Below are 21,723 nucleotides of genomic sequence, written 5' to 3'. Positions count from 1 at the left end.
TGAAGTTTTTTTTCATCCATCACATTTTTCCTCAGTAACTGAATTTTTTTTTATAGCCAAAATAGGGTTGAAACAAAATAAAAATTTCAAAATGCATCACATATTTCACAATAACACAGTTATATTTATCTACTGAATTATCTTTCCCTGAATTGGTCCAATGTTTTTTTTCCTCTCTCCAAGGAGATTACAATACTGCTGATGGGTGGAATCATTTGGAGTCCTGATGCCTGATGTTGTATGGCCCTCATTTTTGTATGTTCACAGAGTCTCTCTCTCTCCCCTTCTGTCCCAGTCTCTCTCTCTTTCTCCTTCTGTCCCAGTCTCTCTCTCTCCTTCTGTCAGTCTTTCTCTCCTTCTGTCCCAGTCTCTCTCTCTCTCTCTCTCTCCTTCTTCCTAGTCTCTCTCTCTCTCTCTCTCTCTCTCTCTCTCCTTCTGTCCCAGTCTCTCTCTCTCTCTCTCTCTCTCTCTCTCTCTCTCCCTCTCCTTCTGTCCCAGTCTCTCTCTCTCTTCTTCTGTCCCAGTCTCTCTCTCTCTTCTTCTGTCCCAGTCTGTCTCTCTCTTCTTCTGTCCCAGTCTGTCTCTCTCTTCTTCTGTCCCAGTCTGTCTCTCTCTTCTTTTGTCCCAGTCTGTCTCTCTCTTCTTCTGTCCCAGTCTGTCTCTCTTCTTCTGTCCCAGTCTGTCTCCCTCTCTCTCTTTTTGTCCCAGTCTCTCTCCTTCTCTCTCTTTTTGTCCCAGTCTCTCTCCTTCTGTCCCAGTCACTCTCTCTCCCCCTCCCTCTGTCCCAGTATCTCTCTCCCTCCCTCTGTCTCAGTCTCTCTCCCTCTCCCTCCTTCTGTCCCAGTCACTCTCCGTGTCTCTGTCCCAGTCTCACTCTCTCTCTCTCCCTCCTTCTCCTAGTCTCTCACTCTCTCTCTCTCTCTCCCTCTCCATCCCACTGTCCCAGTCTCTCTCTCTCCCTCTGACCCAGTCTCTCTCTCTCCCTCTGACCCAGTCTCTCTCCCTCCCCCCAGTCTCTCTCACTCTCCCCCCTCTCCCCAGTCTCACAATCTCCCCAGTTTCTCACACTCTTCCCCCCTCTCCCCAGTCTCACAATCTCCCCACTCTCCCCAGTTTCTCACACTCTCCCCCCTCTCCCCAGTTTCTCACACTCTCCCCCCTCTCCCCAGTTTCTCACACTCTCCCCCCCTCTCCCCAGTTTCTCACACTCTCCCCCCCTCTCCCCAGTTTCTCACACTCTCCCCCCCCTCTCCCCAGTTTCTCACACTCTCCCCCCCTCTCCCCAGTTTCTCACACTCTCCCCCCTCTCCCCAGTTTCTCACACTCTCCCCAGTCTCTCACACTCTCCCCAGTCTCTCTCTCAGTCTCTCACACTCTCCCCAGTCTCTCTCAGTCTCTTTCACTCTCTCTCTCTCCTTCTGTCCCAGTCACTCTTGCTCTGTCTCTCCCTCCCACCATCCCAGTCTCTCTCTCTCCACCTGTCTTCAGTATCTCTCTCCACCTCCCACTGTCCCAGTCTCTCTCCCTCTGAACCTGTCCCAGTCTCTCTCTCTCCATCTGTCCCAGTTTATCTCTCTCCATCTGTCCCAGTCTCTCTCTCTCCATCTGTCCCAGTTTATCTCTCTCCATCTGTCCCAGTTTATCTCTCTCCATCTGTCCCAGTTTATCTCTCTCCATCTGTCCCAGTTTATCTCTCTCCATCTGTCCCAGTTTATCTCTCTCCATCTGTCCCAGTTTATCTCTCTCCATCTGTCCCAGTTTATCTCTCTCCATCTGTCCCAGTTTATCTCTCTCCATCTGTCCCAGTCTCTCTCTCTCCATCTGTCCCAGTTTATCTCTCTCCATCTGTCCCAGTTTATCTCTCTCCATCTGTCCCAGTTTATCTCTCTCCATCTGTCCCAGTTTATCTCTCTCCATCTGTCCCAGTTTATCTCTCTCCATCTGTCCCAGTTTATCTCTCTCCATCTGTCCCAGTTTTATCTCTCTCCATCTGTCCCAGTTTATCTCTCTCCATCTGTCCCAGTTTATCTCTCTCTCTCCCCCTCTGTCCCAGTCTCTCTTTCTCTCTACCTCCCTCCCCTTCTCTCCCAGTTTCTCTCTCCCTCTCCAGTTTCTTCTTTCCCAGTCTCTCTCTCCCGACATCACTGTCTCTCACTCTATGTTTCTGTCTTGCTGTCTCTCTCTGCAAAGATCAGAGCAAAAGGAGAAGCAGAGAATCAATGTTGGTTAAGGGGAGAGCTTTCCTCCCATTTTTTAAACATTTGAAATATTGTCAATGTTGAAAAATGAGCAGAATTATTTCCCTATTAGAGGAAACGCTTCTTGACAATGCTTTCCTATTTGTGTTGTATGTTAATGAAGGTGCTCATATCAGACACCAGCTCCACTAACTTGTTCGCAATTAATTGAATGCCCTTAGTGTCCCAGCTCAGTGTAATCCTGAGCGATAACTGCCTACGGGTTTTAGGAGAGACGATTAAATATGGCCCTGACAGCGGATGTTAGATTTTCTTTTAGCACTATTGTAAGCAGTGCAGGGAATCTCGATCCTCACTCTCTCTCTCTCCCTCCCTCCCCCCCCTCCCTCCCCCAGTCTCTCTCTCTCTCTCTCTCCCTCCCTCCCTCCCCCAGTCTCTCTCTCCCTCCCTCCCCCAGTCTCTCTCTCTCCCTCCCTCCCTTCCCCAGTCTCTCTCTCTCTCCCTCCCTTCCCCAGTCTCTCTCTCTCCCTCCCTCCCTTCCCCAGTCTCTCTCTCTCCCTCCCTCCCTTCCCCAGTCTCTCTCTCTCTCCCTTCCTCCCCCAGTCTCTCTCTCTCTCCCTCCCTCCCCCAGTCTCTCTCTCTCTCCCTCCCTCCCCCAGTCTCTCTCCCGCCCTCCCTCCTCCTTCCCCCCAATTCCCCTCTCTCTCTCTCTCTCCCCGCAGTTTCTCGCTCTCTCCTTGCCCCCCCCCCCACCCCACCCCCCGGCCCCACAGTCTTTCTTGCTCCCCTTTCGATCCTTGCTCTTCTCTCTATCACCCAGTCACCTTGTTGCAAAGTGGCCTGTACTGCACATGCGCGGCATTGGCAAAACTACGCAAGCACAAAAGGGGATCGGGTGCACATGCACGACTCGGGTGCACATGTGCCGAAGTCGTGCATGTGCAAAGTCGTTGGTGTTTTTATGGGGCCGCTCCCCCCCTCAAACTGCTGTCTGGCTCTGTGTGGCAATTCAATTCAACTGTGTGGCAGTTTGAGGATGAGTACCGGGCGTGCAGCCGTGCACCTTAAAGGGAACAGTGGTTATGCCTCATCATTAAAACACATTATCTCGTCATTATCTCATTGCTGTTTGTGAGACCTTACTGTGTACAATTTGGCTGTCACATATCCTACATTACAACAGTAACTACATTTCAAAAGTACTTCACTGGCTATAAGGGGCTTTGAGATGTCCTGAGGTCATCAATGGTGCTTCTTTTATTATATAATAAAACATTTATTTTATTAATAAAAAAACTTATTTTATTAATTTTGTTCTATATAGACCAGTCAATCTTCTGTGGCAGGAACATGGATTTAAGACCAACTGTGGCTATCAGATGAATGAGGGAGTTTTAATTGGACCAGGGCGTATGGGCATAATTCAGTTTTAAAGTCAGGTTTTGCCATGTTTTGAAGCAACCACATCATTAATTTTAGATTGCCCCACCAGCCAATACTGAAGTCTAGCTTACATCTGAGTGCCCCAGTCACTCTCTTCCAAACTTACAAGAAAAACTGCAGAAAAATAACAAAACAGTAATTAAAAGCTACTGAGGAAGAAAAAAAGTAAAAAAAGAAAAGCCGTTGCTACTTTAAGAGTTCCTTTGTAAATGAAGATTTTTACTGCACTCAGTCATAATGGATGTGCTGAGCGTACAGCAGAATTCAGTTCTAAATGACAGAAAATCGAGCACCGTCAGATTTGCAGGTACTAGACACTCATTTAAATGTTAAAATTAAGTGATGGCAGTTTTCAATTTGGCTGTCTGGGCAGTAACCTGATTGAATGGATCACCCGCCCATTGCAGAAACCAGCATTGATGTCAATGCAATAAAAATCAGGCTACTTCGAGAAGGGCCGGGTGATGTTCTCTGCCAGTTGTCGCCCAGCTGCCAAAGTTGCAAATTACCCCCAATAGGTGACACCGACTAAGCAGGTGTTGAGCCTGACCAGAAAATCTTATATTACACGATTCTTATGGGAGATCTTATGACAAGATCTTGTGATACCAAATTTTTGATGAAAACAGAATATTTACTCTCTGCAATGACAAGGGTGATAGTAATGAGCACCTCTCAATTCATCTTTAAATGTGTATTCTCATGCCAGTAAGGGATTGTCAACAGATGAGTAAATTTGTCAGTGGTTAGCTCGGGGTCAAACAATGGATCATACATTTTTTGAATTAAATAATTTTTTATGGAAAAAAAACAATTATATGTAGTGCATCTTTATTCACTTTGAGGTGCTGTATGATGCAAGATCTAAAGACCACAAGTTTTGTGAACAATGACCACATCATTTGGGAAAGTAAATTATATAAAAGTCACAGTTCACTATATATCACATTTTTTGCTACATGTGAAGCCCAATAAGGTGCAGAAAATATGAGGCAACATATGTGGCTTTTAACTCTGCTCTTTTCTAGCTTAACATAGCATGCAAACAGGAAATTGCTTAGATACAACATATTTCTGCAGGAAACATTGCCAGTAAAACCACAACTACTGGCTTAATAGTTAGCACTACATCGCATTGTTTTAAGTAGTGTAATCTTGAGCTTTTGATATGTTATCATGACAAAAACCTTTCAATTGAACAGTAATTTAGCAAAAAGAACATTAAAAAGTAGCCATGCACAATCTATACCGATGCCAAGTGCTGTAGCTAAAGAACACATTGCTTTTTCCAGGAAAAATAACTATTTATATTCACTTCTAATGAATGCATGAATCCCATTCTTCCTGGTGCAAAAGAAATCATAAATGCATAATATTGTCTGTCTGGTAATTTGTTGCTAAATGAGTCATAACCCTGACACATTGCCCATTAGGGGATGTTCCATACCTTCAGATAAAACATCAATCAATTTTACTGTATTCATTGCAAGTTAAATTTAGCTGGCTTGATAATGGATGTCTGCAACAATTGAGAACCTAAAAAATGAGAATGCATGCAAGGAACAAGTGATTTAGATAAAATAAACAAATTAATGCCTGTAAGTTCTAACTGGCACACCAGTGATGTTGTGTCAAGGACTGGTCCTGATATGTATTCTATTTGTCTATTCATTTTTGTCAAATCACCTTCACCTTGCAACTGCAACTCTTCACCTGGGTGCCACTGGCTTTCATAAACTGCTCAAGTTTTAATCTTGCAGTTTTTATCATCATCAGATTCACTTCATTGAAAGATCTGTAACTCATTGCCTGATGTAACAGTTTATTTAACACCTTGCTCAAGACCCAAGAAATTACATGTTTGGTTTTATAAGGACTTTTAATCTCAGCCAGGTTCACCACATATACGAGAATGATGTGTCAAGTAACTTAGCCTGTACACTAGGTCATGGTCTGACATTTTCTGACCATAGTCCAAAGAAAGGATCAAGATTGGAGCTACTTTAAAAAGTATTTTAAATTAATAGATTTTGCTTCTTGGGACAGTGCTATACTGGGATGCAGATCAGTTGTCAAATAAAAGGAGGATTAAATGCTAATTGGAAACAAATTTTCACAGAGACAAAACAATGAGCAATTTGTTAGTTTATCTGAATAACTGGAAAACATCTCATCTTTAGAAAAACCCCTTGATCTTTATCTGTGAAAGGGAGAGTAGTAGAGATGGGGGTTATGAGGACCTTGGGCAATAGTGGGGAATGGGGGCGGGAGAAAGAGAGGGCGACTGGGGAATAAGATGGAGAGGGCAAAAGGGTAATGGGGCGTGGGGGAAGGGTGACAAGGTAATGGTGGGGTGACAGGGTAATGGGGGGGGTGAGAGAGAGAGTAACAGGTGAATAGGGGGGGGGGGGGGGGAAAGAGGGCGGGGAAAGGGCGACAGGGGAATTTGGGGGGGGAGGGAGAGAGGGCGACAGGGGAATTGGGGGGGAGGGGGGAAGAGGGAGAGAGGGCGACAGGGGAATGGGGGGGAGAAAGAGGGCAACTGGGGAATGGGGGGAGTGAGTGGGGAATGGGAGGCTGGGGTGGGGTGGGGTGAGAGGGTGACTAGGGAATAGGTGTAAGAGGGCGACTGGGGAAGGGGGGAGGGGAAGAGGGCGACTGGGGAACGGGGGAAAGAGGGCAACGGGGGGGGGGGGGGGAATGGGGGGGGAAGAGGGTGACGGGGGGGGGGAAGAGGGCGACGGGGGTGAAATGGGGGGAAGAGGGCGACGGGGGGGAATGGGGGGGAAGAGGGCGACGGGGGGGAATGGGGGGGGGAGAGGGCGACGGGGGGGGGGAAGAGGGCGACGGGGGTAAAATGGGGGGGAAGAGGGCGACGGGGGGGAATGGGGGGAAGAGGGCGACGGGGGGGAATGGGGGGGGGAAGAGGGCGACGGGGGGGGGAATGGGGGAGGGAAGAGGGCGACGGGGGGGGGAATGGGGGGGGAAGAGGGCGATGGGGGGGGGGAAGAGGGTGACGGGGGGAATGGGGGGGAAGAGGGCAACGGGGGGGAATGGGGGGGGGGGAAGAGGGCGATGGGGGGGAAGGAGGGAAAGAGGGCGACGGGGGGGGGAAAGAGGGCGACGGGGGGGGAAAAGAGGGCGACGGGGGGGGGAAAGAGGGCGACGGGGGGGGGGAAAGAGGGCGACGGGGGGGGGAAAGAGGGCGACGGGGGGGGGAAAGAGGGCGACCGGGGAACTCGGGGGGGCGACCGGGGAACTCGGGGGGGGGGGCGACCGGGGAACTCGGGGGGGGGGCGACCGGGGAACTCGGGGGGGGGGGGGGGCGGCGACCGGGGAACTCGGGGGGGGCGACCGGGGAACTCGGGGGGGGGGGGGGGGCGACCGGGGAACTCGGGGGGGGGGGGGGGGGGGGCGACCGGGGAACTCGGGCGGGGGGGGGGGGGGGCGGGCGACCGGGGAACTCGGGCGGGGGGGGGGCGACCGGGGAACTCGGGGGTGGGGGGGGGGGCGGGGAACTCGGGGGGGGGGGGGGGGGCGACCAGGGAACTCGGGGGGGGGGGGGGGGGGTGACCGACCGGGGAACTCGGGGGTGGGGGGGCGGGCGACCGGGGAACTCGGGGGGGGTGGGGGGCGACCGGGGAACTGGGGAGGGCGGGCGACCGGGGAACTGGGCGGGTGTGGGGGGGGCAAAGCGGGCGGTGGGAAATAGGAGGAAGGGGAGAGGGAGAGGGAGAGGGAGAGAGAGCGATTGGAGAATGGGGAGAGGTGGTGACTGGGGAACGGGGAGAAGGGCGACTGGAGAACAGCGGGGGGTGGGGGGGAGAAGGGCGACTGGAGAACAGCGGGGGGGGGGGGGGGGGGAGGGGGGGCGACTGGGGAACAGGGAGAGAGGGCGACCAGTGAATGGGGCGACTGGAGAATGGGGGGAGAGGGCGACCGGTGAACTTGGGGGGAGAAGGTGACTGGGGAACCACGGGGGGGGAAAAGAGGGGAGAGAGGGCGAGCGGGGAACTTGGGGGGAGAGGACGACTGGGGAACCGGGGAGGGGCGGGGGGAGGGGAGGGCGACCAGGGAACAGAGAGAGAGGGCGACCGGGGAACAGGGAGAGAGGGCGACCAGGGAATGGGGCAACTGGAGAATGGGGGGAAAGAGGGCGACGGGGGGGTGGGAAGAGGGCGACGGGGGGGGGGGAAGAGGGCGACGGGGGGGGGGAAGAGGGCGACGGGGGGGGGGGGAAGAGGGCGACGGGGGGGGGGAAGAGGGCGACGGGGGGGGAATGGGGGGAAAGAGGGCGACGGGGGGGGAAGAGGGCGACGGGGGGGAGAAGAGGGCGACGGGGGTGAAATGGGGGGGAAGAGGGCGACGGGGGTGAAATGGGGGGGAAGAGGGCGACGGGGGGGAAGAGGGGGGCGACCGGGGAACTCGGGGAGGGGGGGGGGAGGCGACCGGTGAACTCGGGGGGGGGGGGCGACCGGGGAACTCGGGGGGGGGGGGGGCGACCGGGGAACTCGGGGGGTGGGGGGCGACCGGGGATCTCGGGGGGGGGGGGGGGGCGACCGGGGAACTCGGGGGGTGGGGGGCGACCGGGGATCTCGGGGGGGGGGGGGGCGGGCGGGCGGGCGACCGGGCAACTCGGGGGGGGGGGGGGGGGGCGACCAGGGAACTCTGGGGGGGGGGGCGGGCGACCGGGGAACTAGGGGGGGGCGGGCGACCGGGGAACTGGGGGGGTGTGGGGGGGGGGCAAAGCGGGCGGTGGGAAATAGGAGGAAGGGGAGAGGGAGAGGGAGAGAGAGCGATTGGAGAATGGGGAGAGGTGACTGGGGAACGGGGAGAAGGGCGACTGGAGAACAGCGGGGGGTGGGGGGGAGAAGGGCGACTGGAGAACAGCGGGGGGGGGGAGGGCGACTGGGGAACGGGGGGGGGGGGGGTGAGGAGGGGAGGGCGACCAGGGAACAGGGAGAGAGGGCGACCAGTGAATGGGGCGACTGGAGAATGGGGGGAGAAGGCGACTGGGGAACCGGGGGGGGGGGAAAAGAGGGGAGAGAGGGCGAGCGGGGAACTTGGGGGGAGAGGACGACTGGGGAATCGGGGAGGGGCGGGGGGAGGGGAGGGCGACCAGGGAACAGGGAGAGAGGGCGACCGGGGAACAGGGAGAGAGGGCGACCGGGGAATGGGGCAACTGGAGAATGGGGGGAAGAGGGCGACCGGGGAATGGGGCAACTGGAGAATGGGGGGAGAGGGCGACCGGGGAATCGCGGCGACCGGGAACGGGGGGGGGGGGTGGTGGAGAGGGCGACTCGGGAATGGGGGAATAGGGTGACTGGGTAATAGGTGGAGGCGTGGGTGGATGGTGAAGTCGACTGGGGAATGGGGGGAACGGGGGCGACTGGCGAATGGGGGGAACGGGGTGCGACTGGGGAATGGGGGGGCGACTAGGGAACTGGGGAAGTGGGCAACGGGGGTTGACTGGGGAAGTGGGGAAGCGGGCGAGTGGGGAAGCGGGCGAGTGGGGAAGCGGGCGAGTGGGGAAGCGGGCGAGTGGGGAAGCGGGCGAGTGGGGAAGCGGGCGAGTGGGGAAGCGGGCGAGTGGGGAAGCGGGCGAGTGGGGAAGCGGGGAAGCGGGCGACTGGGGAAGCGGGGAAGCGGGCGACTGGGAAAGCGGGGAAGCGGGCGACTGGGAAAGCGGGGAAGCGGGCGACTGGGGAAGCGGGGAAGCGGGCGACTGGGGAAGCGGGGGACTGGGGAAGCGGGCGACTGGGGAAGCGGGCGACTGGGGAAGCGGGGGACTGGGGAAGTGGGGAAGTGGGCGACTGGGGAAGTGGGAAAGTGGGCGACTGGGGAAGTGGGAAAGTGGGCGACTGGGGAAGTGGGGAAGTGGGCGACTGGGGAAGTGGGGAAGTGGGCGACTGGGGAAGTGGGGAAGTGGGCGACTGGGGAAGTGGGCGACTGGGGAAGTGGGGAAGTGGGCGACTGGGGAAGTGGGGAAGTGGGCGACTGGGGAAGTGGGGAAGTGGGCGACTGGGGAAGTGGGGAAGTGGGGAACTGGGCGACTGGGGAAGTGGAGAAGTGGGCGACTGGAGAAGTGGGCGACTGGGGAAGTGGGGAAGTGGGCGACTGGGGAAGTGGGGAAGTGGGCGACTGGGGAAGTGGGGAAGTGGGCGACTGGGGAAGTGGGGAAGTGGGCGACTGGGGAAGTGGGGAAGTGGGGAACTGGGGAAGTGGGGAAGTGGGGAACTGGGCGACTGGGGAAGTGGAGAAGTGGGCGACTGGAGAAGTGGGCGACTGGGGAAGTGGGGAAGTGGGCGACTGGGGAAGTGGGGAAGTGGGCGACTGGGGAAGTGGGGAAGTGGGCGACTGGGGAAGTGGGGAAGTGGGCGACTGGGGAAGTGGGGAAGTGGGCGACTGGGGAAGTGGGGAAGTGGGCGACTGGGGAAGTGGGGAAGTGGGCGACTGGGGAAGTGGGGAAGTGGGCGACTGGGGAAGTGGGGAAGTGGGCGACTGGGGAAGTGGGGAAGTGGGCGACTGGGGAAGTGGGCGACTGGAGAATGGGAGCTCGGGAAAGAAAGTGAGACTGGGGACTCGGGGAGAGATGCAGAGTGTGGTATTGATGTTCAGGAGGAGATTGAGAGAATGGTTCCCCGCTTGGCCTGTTCGTCGGTGGTCTGTTTCTTGGAACTTCTCAAAACCACAAGTATGGGCACCCAACCTTTATAAGGTAAATCCAATAAGATTTGTAGAACTCATGTGATCTGTCCTCCAGGAATGAACGAGAGTTGGCAACCCTACTTCCCCCAGTCCACCAGGTCATGATGAGCTGCTTACAGCCTGTACCCACACCCCAGCTCCTCAAACTCTAGCAGCGATAGCACACAGAGGTCTGCAGTTTAGCTGGGATCTGCCAGGCACTGCGGCCCGATGGCAGCCACCGCCCACAGGATAGCGATGAACTGGGAAATCCAACAAACAGAAAATGAACTGAAAGCACACCCCGCAGGCAGGGCTCCAGAATTAAGCATGATCCCAAGTGAAGACAAAAGCGGAATGGTGGGGGGGCGCGGTGAGGGCAACTCGAAACATAAGATAATGAGAGGGCTTGACAAGTGGATGCAAAGAGGATATTTCCGCTCATAGGGGAAACTAAAACTAGGGGGCATAGTCTCAGAATAAGGGGCCGCCCATTTAAAACTGAGTTGAGGAGGAATTTTTTCTCTCAGAGGATTGCAAATCTGAGGAATTCTCTGCCCCAGAGAGCTGTGGAGGCTGGGTCATTGAATATATTTAAGGCGGAAATAGACAGATTTTTGAGTGATAAGGGAATAAAGGGTTATGGGGAGCTGGCAGGAAAGTGGAACTGAGTCCATGATCAGATCAACCATGATCGTATTAAATGGCGGAGGAAGGCTTGAAGGGTCAAATCACCTACTCCTGCGCCTATTGCTTATGATCTTATGTTCTTATGAACACTGCAGGAGATACAGCCAATCTGGTTTACAATGACCATTTTAAAAGGATACCTGATATAAGTCTCTTTGGTGTCCTTAATTTAGAGGTTTCACTGTGTAATGGGCGGCTGATCCAATATCGCTAATTATACACTATTGCTCAAGGTCAAAATGACACCCAAAGACTTTTGAAAGAGGACATTGTCCAGGCAGGAAGTAAAAGACTGAAAATCAGGAATTTGCAGAGAAAGAAGGTTCTGCCCTACATTACAGGTTGGAATGCAGAGAAGTTATTCTGTTCAAGTAAGATGACCCTCTAAAGTGGAATAGTATCACACATTCATTATTTGTATCTCATTACATGGAGACAAGTTTGAGCAATTAAATTAATTGAATCTGATGAAATCTATTGCTCTGTTAACCTTACTTTGGAACAAAGCTGCTTACTGATTCAAATCAAGCCTTGCATCACCTTCTGGTAACTCAGTTTGCCTTCAGAAAGATGGAAGAATTAAAACCTGAAAAGACATAGGTCTAGAAATTCAAGAGTGCTGGAAGCTTGCCGGTGGCCAAAATTTATAACGCTGGCATCATCGGTATATTGGTTTTGCTCGGTAATTAACATTAGCGCAACGCTAAGCTCACTTGCAAGGCTGTTTTTTGGGCGGTTGTCTCAGCAGGAAGCCCATTGTAGCGTGGCTCTAGCATTATTGCAGCAAGAACAGCCTTCTCTATAGCAAGACTGCCATTTTAGAAAGCAGTGCAGTCCCTGAAAGGGGAACTGCTTTCTAAAATGAAAAGAATAAAAATCATTTAAAAATAGATAGTTTTTAGCCCTTCGAGCTGAACTGCCGTCTGAAAAAAAATTAACATAAAAAATTCCCAAATGGTAGTCTTCAGCTCTTAAAGATGAATTGCCTTCTGCACCTAAACAAATGGGAGAAGTACTTCAGCACTAACACTCAGCAAGCCAGGGAAGAGGCAGCCAGGGTCTTGCACACAGCACTCCAGCTTTATGCAGGGGGTCAACACTGCAAGAGAGATCCTCTATCCACAGGGGCCAGGAGGCCCCAAGAATGATGTGGGACCAGATCACTGAGGCCATCACTGCCAGCAGTGCCGCCCACGCCCCGCCACGACCTAGCTCCAGTGCCCAAAGAAGCTGCATGACCTCAGACCATTTTGAAAGGCTGCCTCCTACCAACTGCACCACCAACCTCACACACTGCTCAATGCACGACCATCACTCACCTACCAACAATCTGTACCAAACACAGGGCACACCTCCCATTCCGAGCCTCATCATTCTTGGCAGGGGTGTGGCTGAGCCCTTTGCCAATGGCGGGGCTGAAAGAATACAAGATGTTGGTATCCTCATACATTGTCCTCCTTCTCGCATGCACCTCTTGCAGAGAAGGACAATGTTGAAAGGGGAATTGGGGTTTTGGTCACTGGTAACATAGGTTGATGATACCGTCCCGGATATCCTAGCCAGAAAAGGTTGCAATCTTCCCCCTGCATCCTCCTCTTCTGCGTCCTGCTCTCCCTTCTGCGAGCGGATGCTGAAAATCCGAAATAAAAGCAGAAAATGCTGGAAATACTCAGCAGGACAGGCAGCATCTCGACCTGAGATGTGAGCTCTATTTCTCCACAGATGCTGCCTGACCCAATGCATATTTCCAGCATTTTCTGTCCTCAGAGGTCTTCCTTTACCATCCGAGGCCTTGCAAGCATCCAGCAGCACTGCCTGCACACATAAAAAACTTTTAACATCTATTGCACCAAGCCACTACAATAAAATATAAAAAGTCCAGCCTTACAAGCTTAATAAAAAACTTAGCTGAAAGATGTGTGTGTCATTTTAAGAAGTGCTGACTTCATCAGTGTAGCAATAAATAGCCCAATTTCTGGGCCAGAGATCCTATCCAGTTCACTAGAGAGTTTCATTGTTACACATCAGCTTTTGCTATTGTAGATGTCGATAACAGGCAGTGCGACTCAACTTCTAAAAAAGTAAGATTCTCAGACCACTTACAAGAGCGATTGATGCCACTGAACCAGAGAAGGTATCTATGGCAGACCCAAATTTATAACTAACACCTACCACTCAACAGCATTATTTAAAGCTAGATTGGAGAATTTAATTTTCAAGTACAATTAGCAATAGTAAGTCAGCCATGTTTCAGAATGAAATATTAACACAGACTAGTAGCTCTATATTTCTTCTGAACCCTGACATGTGTCCGGTTTCATGAGGAAGCTCAGTTTCAAGGTACACATGATTTCATTATATTGTTATTTGAGTATTTTACAATATTCCTACCTCGTATTCCTCTTTGAAACCATAGCCCTCTGAAGTTTTCATCAAGTTGATGTGCTGCAATAGGTCAGCAACACGAATCGCAGGGTGCAATTGGCCAGTCTGGTATGGAGACTCTGCAGGGTCACAGTGATAACGGGGAACATCTAATAACCTGCTCGACTCTGCTGACACAGTGTGGTTTTCATCTAGGAAAAATGGAATAATTTATTAAGTGTGCAATTTCCCCATGTATTTCTGATACAAGATCTTACACTGGAGGTAACTAATGTGCAATTTTAGAGTTGTTTTTATGTTGTGTGACTCAAAGAAGCCATCTTACAGAAACAAAAAATTCTGAGGCAGATGCGATTGAAGTCTTGATTCACTTAATCCTTCACCTTGAAAATTTCTACAGCATAAGCACGATGAAAATTACAATTCAATTTAATCCAGACCCAGGGTCCTAAACATAGCCAAATAAACTAAATTATAGACCTCCTATTGGAAAGGGCTCATTCCCATAAGTACAAAATATCCAAATGAGTTCTATTTCATAGGCTTTTTTCGAACATATAGATGTATGTAACTTTTTTCTGAAAGTTGTTACAACTTGATAGTCTTGGCTTCAGGACTAAACCAAGAATTGACATAGAAATATGCATTATTCTCTGTTAGACATGTTTCGCTTAACATTTATTTCTACTTCCGTTAAAAGCAAGTTTATGGCTCAACATAATACTACACCCGGCATGCCTACAAGGACATGCACTTGACCAATTAAAAAAATATATAAATGTTGCTTGCATCAATTTATCACAAGATCTACCCAGTATCATAATATTGCTGACAGCCTACTGCTCTACAGGAGAATGCAAGACTTCCTTTCCTAAAATCTGAATCTGAACGCCAATGTAGATGATTAGTCAAACCAGTTTTCCTCCATTGCTGTGTTTGGATAGTTATCTGCTGGCCACTCAAGAACAGAGAAGATATTGCAGTAATGGAGCACGCCATTCCAGGTAAAATGGTGAAATAGATTTAAGAGTGAAAGGCAAGGTTCAGTTCAGACAGCTGGTATACATCATTTGTTCTTCAATAGTGACATTTGTCCAAATAGTCATGGATTCACAGCCCCCATATCTGATATAAAGATAGAACTCATTGACAAACATACAATTGACCATATCACATAGGGCCCAAGTTTCAGCCTCAGTTGCTCCTGATTTTTTGGAGCAACTGGTGTAGAACGGAGTATCTTAGAAATTCAAATTCTCGGCATTTAGTTTGCTCCAGTTCTAGTCAGTTAGAACAGTTTCACTTTGGAACAGAATTTTTTTTTCAGCCACTTACGCCTGTTTTCAAAGTTTCGGCAGTGAAAACTTACTCCAAACTAACTTAGAATGGAGTAAGTGAAGATTTTTGTACGCTCGAAAAAACCTTGTCTACACTTTAGAAAATCAGGAGTAGGTTACAAATTAGGCGTAGGGAATGGTGGGGGGGGGGGGGGCGGTTAGGGAAGTCATTAAATTTTACAATCAATCCTTAGTTATACTTATACAAATATTATACAAATAAATCCAACCTGAATAAAAATTTATAAGCAAAGAAAAGATTAAATAAACCATGTTTCTACCTGTGTGAAACATCAGCAGCCTTTGAGCTGCTGTGCTTCAGGCAGGCCTTTCATGTTGGAGACAGGCAGGGGTGTGGCGTCAGTGTCTCGACGGCAGCCCCAACAGCGGCAGCAAGCAGCCTTCGAGCTGAGCTGCTGTGCTGCAGGCAGGCCTTCATTCTGTTAGTGGCTGGCCGGCAGCCGAAGGATCAACACCGGACGCACGCAGCTTTTCAAGGGGGTTGAGGCCATTTGGCCACGCTTAAGGGACGGTGTCAGTGGCTCAACGGCAGCCGAGTCCTTTTAAAAATGGCCGAGTGCCAATGTTTGTTTGAAACTGCGCGTGCGCGCACGCTCCAACGCGCACGCGCAGGGTTGCCGGCACCACGTTGGCTCATTTAAATTGGACCCGCCCCCCACTACTTACAGAATCGGCGCGAGTGTTTGGCTCCGCCCCCCGCTGTGAAGAGCTGAGATCGAGCTCCAAGGAGCCGGAGAATATCAAAGTTTTTTTCTAGCGCACTTTTAGGCGCGAAGAACAGGCGTCCAGCTCGGAAGTGCGCTGTTTTCGGCACAGGCCGAAACTTGGGGCCATAGTTTCTACACATCCTGTAATTACCTAGAACTGTGCTGTTTTCCAAAATACAATACTTACCAGCAATGGGCACTTTGTAGAATAGAGCAGCAAAAAACACAAACATAAATTAAGGTTGACATACATATTTCAAAAAAATGTAATATATCAATCTGTAAATTGGTATTCTCATATTAAATTTACAGATTGTAACCAATCAAGACATACAATTTAATATACACATTTTTACTGGCTGCTTCATTTAAACCTTTCAGGACTGAATCCAAAACCAATTTAATAGGCAAGATTTGTTTTGCTCAGTGGTTAGTTTCATAATGAAATAAATACCATGTAATCAACAAAGAACAATGTATCCCCAGGACTGAGGTACATGATTACACTCTAAAATAACCAAGGAGTTCAGAGGTCATCACACTGTGACAATGAAGAGTAAGCGGTTTTTAATTATCATCTAACAGAATTAGGATCTCGTCACTGAACTCCGTGGCATCTATTGTTTAAATTTACTTCTAGTTTTTATTTTTTGCATTGTTCGCGGCTAGCAAACAATGTGCATTATGCAACTGCAACATGATAACATTCAGAAAAAAAACAATACCTAGTGACATAAACAAAAACAATGTTGCCACACTCAGGAACAGACATTCCCTGAACATTACATGCAACATCATCCAAACATGCGTATTATATGGAATTACCACTGCAAAAAATATTTCCAAAATATAAAGTATTAAAACAAAATAGCTTGGCAAAATAATAAGTTTCCAAGTAATTATTCAATTAAGGATCATCTGCAAAATCGTATGACAAAGGCTGGCCAATTCGACAAAGGGGAAACAGAATTAACTGAATTATCATAATCTGCACTTTCTAAATTTTTAAGATTGTAATATATTGTGCCAAAGTCAATCAATCATATGGTTATTTTTGTTTGTATAAAACTTGGCACTATTGCTACCCAGCACATTACTATGTATTTGAAAGGATACCATAAAATCACTGGTGTCCAGCTATTGAAACGCACAAAGGAACTCTGTTATAACTTGATTTTGAGTGGAAACTTGTCATAAAATTAACAATGCTAAAAAGTAGAGAAAGATTCCACCCTTCCTTTTCTTCCCCCTAACTTTGCAGAATAAAATGGCTCAACAAAGATGATTTACATGCATGTTATATTTCCATTTCCCCTTTCCCCTTTCCATTTAACTTTTTTTCTCCTTTCCATTTAACTTCCATAAAACTTAATGGGGAAGATTATCCTTTTCTATGTGCTTGGGAAATGCTCTGTGCCTTGGGGTGAGAGAGGGGAAAAAGCAGAGACCACTGCTGGTGGGTCCTTCCCATTTTATGTTTCCCAGGAATCCCCAAATTATAACGGGGGTGGGAAGCGAAAGAGTGCTTGTACCTTCAACTGGCCTTCCAGCTTAGGTGTCATTTGGAAGGGTGCCCATAAGCAGGCCTTAAGACTTTGCATCCAGCCCCACTCAAATAATAAGATCTGAATGGGCCCTGGGTGCCATCAGAAGGCAACCTGGAAGATAACTGGTTTTCTTCCACAGGGTAAGTAAGGGTATGAATTGGAACTGTAGCCTTTGTCGCTGCTGTTCTTGCTGCAGCAGTGTTTGGATATCTGCACCAGATTCTGCGGCAAGCTTCTGAAAAAGGGCGGCCCAAAGCCTGGAGAACTTCAGGCCAATATAATGACCCTGAACCCAGAAATCCAAACAGATGCCCATTACATTAGGCAGTGCACACTTTGGGTGTGCTCTATTTAGCTTATGGATAGTTGTGGGAAGGAAAATCAGGGCCAATATAGGAAAGTAATTCAGAAAGTGATGGTGGAACTCAGAAGACCCATAGGTTCAGCCTGGCTTGGATCATGACAACACCAAAATGGTCATCATTCTGCAGGATGAAAGCAAAACACTAATGCTTGGTAAAAGCAGAAGAGCTTCTTCAGTTTTCTGATAAACGACTGCTTGCTGGCCATGATTTTAGTAAAATATGCAATGATTCTCCCCAGCAGATTCTGTCTGGTGATGGGTTTGCACACTATTTTGTCCCTACAAGGAATAAATCAATTGTCTCTGCTTTTGATTCTATCTACAGAGAAATCGAAAGCTACATGCACAGGAACAAAACAATACCTCTTTTAAATGGAAAAAACAAAGTGGCAGATACATTTCCAGCAGCATAATGTCTTGAGAAATGGGAACTCAGTTACAATATTCAGCAAAAAAAGTGGACTGAGTCTAAAAATTGTTTAAATTAAAAAAAAAGAACTTCAGCTCACAAAAGTCCAGAGATTACAATGGGTTTGATACCAGTTTGCTGAGCGCCAGGTGTCTGGGATCAAATCTCAGATGACAGCTGGCCGTTGAATTAAAGGCTCAACCTTCCAGGTGCTAACAGTATTTGTAAGACAACAAAAATCTGCAGGCGGATTTTAGGTGTGATCTTGCAATCAATGTGTCATGTTTATCATCATAATCTTTGAAAGCTGAAGCTTTTCTGGATTCAAGTAGTCTCATCACCACTTGGTGCTAGAAATCATCGTTTTCCAAGATGCCCTTCTCAGAAGCATTTCCATCAAATGGTTCCAAATTTGTGTCGCTAGATCTAATCTGTAGGACACTGACGGCATGATCAACACCGAGGGATAGAAAAACCTACAACAAAGTCTTCCTTGGCCAATAGGAAGTTACAGAAATAATCAGCTGCTAAAATCTAATGAAAAATCCTGTGTGTGAATCAGATACTACAATGGCAGAAATTGAAGGGATTTGGCCCAGCTACCATGTTGCAGTGCCTGAAAAACCAGACAATTCTTTTGACTCCAACCTCTACTAGTAATTATGAAGAGGCATGGCAATATAAGCTGCAATTAACCATGCTGGAGGGAGAGCACCAGTAGTGGGCACTCATCCTCCTTTAATGTCCCTTACTCTCGATCCAATCAGATTTCTGCCCTGTCACAGTACCGAAACAGCTCTTATCAAAGTCACAAATGACATCCTATGTGATTGTGACCATGGTAAACTATCCCTCCTTGTCCTTCTCGATCGGTTTGCAGCATTTGACACGGTTGACCACACCATTTTCCTTAACGCCTCTCCTTCATCCAGTTAGGTTGTACTGCACTTGCCCAGTTCAATTCTTATCTATCCAGTCGTAGCAAGAGAATCACCTGAAATGGCTTCTCATCCCACAGTTACCCCTGGAGTTCCTCAAGGATCTATCTTTGCCTCCCTCGCCTATTTCTCATCTACATGTTACCCAAAGCATCATCCAAACACACGTCAGGTTCCACAGGTATACCGATGGCACTCAGCTCTAGCTCACCACCATCTCTCTTGACCCCTCCACTGTCTCTAACTTGACAGATTGCTTGTCTGACATCCAGAGATGAGCTGTCGACCACATATTCGCGCCATTACCAACACCGCCTACTTCCACCTCCATAACATCGCCTGACCTGCCTCTGCCTCAGCTCATCTGCTGCTGAAATCCTCATCTATGTCTTTGTTACCACTAGACATGACTATTCCACCACACTCCTGGATGGCCTCCCATCTTCCACCCTCCATAAACTTAAGCTCATCCAAAATCTGCTGCCATATCCTAACCAAGTCCCATTCACCCATCACCCCTGTGTTCGCTGACCTACATTGGCTCCCGATTAACCCTTCGATTTTAAAATTCTCACCCTTGTTTTCAAATCCCTCCATGGCCTCGCCCCTCCATATGTCTGTAACCTCCTCCATCTCTACAACACCCCCCCCCGGCTCCCGAGATAGCTGCGCTCCTCCAATTCTGGCCTCTTGTGCATTCACGATTTTAATCGCTCCACCATTGGTGGCTGTGCCTCCAGCTGCCAAGACCCTAAGCTCTGTAATTCCCTCCCTAAACCTTTCCGCCTCTCTTTCCTCCTTCATGACGCTCCTTAAATCAGCTTTTGATCATCTGTCCTAATATCTCCTCTTGTGGCTCAGTGTCACATCCTGTTTAATAATGCTTCTGTGAAGCACCTTGGGACATTTACCATGTTAAAGTCACTATATAAATGCAAGTTGTTGTTGTTGTTATGTACAGCTGGAGGGAACATGGTTCACCGAGAGCATACCTTTCAATCTGAAATAAAAGTCTTGGGGAGTTTTTGCCCTCCTTCTTGAAAAGCTACAAGCCATCTGCTGCAGCAAAACTGAATTTTTGGGCCTGGCAGTTTGACGGAGCCTATTTATTGAGCTGTGACCAAGGAAAATGGGTCACAGTAGAGTCTTTATGGTGGATGGCAGTCCTGTCCGACTCTGTTCAGGCAGCAAAACCATCCGAGAACAAAGCTCAGCTTATGCTTCCCTGATTCCTGCAGCGAAGCCACAGTAACTGCTTATTCTAGAACGTCTCCATGAGATCTGTCTCTGGGTAGCCCCAAGAAGAGATGTGATGAACTACCTTAGCATGAAGAATCTACTTGTGAAATTGGATGCTGACTCCATTGAAGGTTTAATCCACTATCTCGTACAGCATGAGTTTGGACAAAGTGATTTGCGAAGTTCGGAAAAAACCAATACCAAATTTGTTGCTGAAAACATAACTCTTATTTATGTGACCACATTCACTTTACAGGTCCATTTCTAGGTCAGTATGCCATACTGTGAGGGAGACATTGAACACTATGATGATGGATAGGGAAGGAGACTGCAGCTACAATCAGGAACCATATTTCCCTTGGGACCACCATCATAACATGTTGGCTGTCTCCTGGTTGATGTTGACACGATACCATGTGCAGAGAGCCCTCAGCATATATCTTTTTCATCCTGGGTAATGTTTTTTTTTCTGGAAGAGAAATGAGGAGATTTGCCTTGCAAAGGCATCTTCCCATAGTTGGTACACAGACCAAAATTTGATAGGCAAAAGGCTCAATTGATATTCACTGGGAATCTTCCCATACCTCACAAGATTTACCCCATTATATCGAAGCTCAATTGCAAAGAGACATGGAGTGTCAATTTTATCAAGAAGGATATTTCCAACTCCAAGCTAGGCACAGAATAGAAATCCACACTGGATATCCTTCCAGTAAACAAAATGATTGAATCAAAGCTTTTTGTTTTGCAAATGTTGGAGCAGGCTTCACACTATTGGAAGTCTTGCAAAGTCAGAAAATAGTACACGCAGATATTGTGGATATTTAATCTGGACCATTAAGTCTTATTCAAACAGACTGCATGTCAAAGTGATCAGTTTTGCATTCTGTTATAAAGGAGCACAACTGGATAAACCCAAGATCCAGGATGGAATCTGAATCTGTTCCTCCATTAACTCATACACCCTCATGTTGAACCGTTGATATATGATATGATGTGACATTTTTGGCTTAGAAAGCAACTATCCTAATGGCTTTAATCAGTTGGGAGATTGAGCTGAATGCATCAGTCGCTGAACTTCCTTTATCTGGCATAGAATCAAGGTAGAATTGGATCACATCCATAATACACACCCAAGGTGGTGTTGGATTACAATTAGGCTCAGGAGAGCACGTAGACCGTATGAGGTTGAACTGGAATGAAAGTTTCATATGGACGTGCAGTTGGAAAAAAAATCAGTGAACATATTTTATGATTTCCTGTTGAAATAAAATATTTAATTAAAGCTGCATCAACAGGCATATTTGTTAGGTTGAGCTCATTTGCCTGTATACGGACGGTTATGGCTCATTAGGGATCAGTGTCCATCATGTGGATGAGCTTTAAATGAATTGCATTACATGGAAATTTGTGTGGTGTCTAGCTTGACCAAACATTACGGTTTGGATTTTTACGACAAATTAAGATAGAATTTATAAAAATGTTCATCAGAAATTCTTCGACTTCATGGAGAGATACTGATTTGGGAAAATTACGTGTTAGGCGGAAGTGAAACAGAAAATAGAGCATTTAGAAACCAAAAAAAAAATAATGAACAGTCAGCATGGATTTCAAAAGGGAAAGTCTTGTTTGACCGACTTTACTGAATTTGATGAAGAGGTAAGAGAGAGTAGACAAGGATAATGCAGTAGATGTAATTTATCTAGATTTTCAAAAGGCTTTTGATAAAGTTCCACATAATAGACCAATGAATAAGGT

General features: G+C 48.6%; 1 protein-coding gene across 3 annotated transcripts in view; it reads right to left on the bottom strand.

The window, feature by feature from the left end:
- Nucleotides 1–21,723, bottom strand: part of ptprk (protein tyrosine phosphatase receptor type K) — a 779,294-nt gene that overhangs the window by 79,725 nt on the left and 677,846 nt on the right. For all 3 annotated transcript variants that reach the window (XM_070885263.1, XM_070885265.1, XM_070885264.1), the window contains one exon: nucleotides 13,410–13,594. In XM_070885263.1, coding sequence (XP_070741364.1) covers nucleotides 13,410–13,594 — 185 coding nt within the window. The remainder of the gene's footprint in view (nucleotides 1–13,409; nucleotides 13,595–21,723) is intronic.

Source organism: Pristiophorus japonicus, chromosome 7, assembly GCF_044704955.1.
Source record: "Pristiophorus japonicus isolate sPriJap1 chromosome 7, sPriJap1.hap1, whole genome shotgun sequence".
NCBI classification, from domain to species: domain Eukaryota; kingdom Metazoa; phylum Chordata; class Chondrichthyes; family Pristiophoridae; genus Pristiophorus; species Pristiophorus japonicus.
The sequence above is the reverse complement of the archived record's forward strand: the minus strand, read 5'-3'. Positions and strand labels throughout refer to the sequence as shown.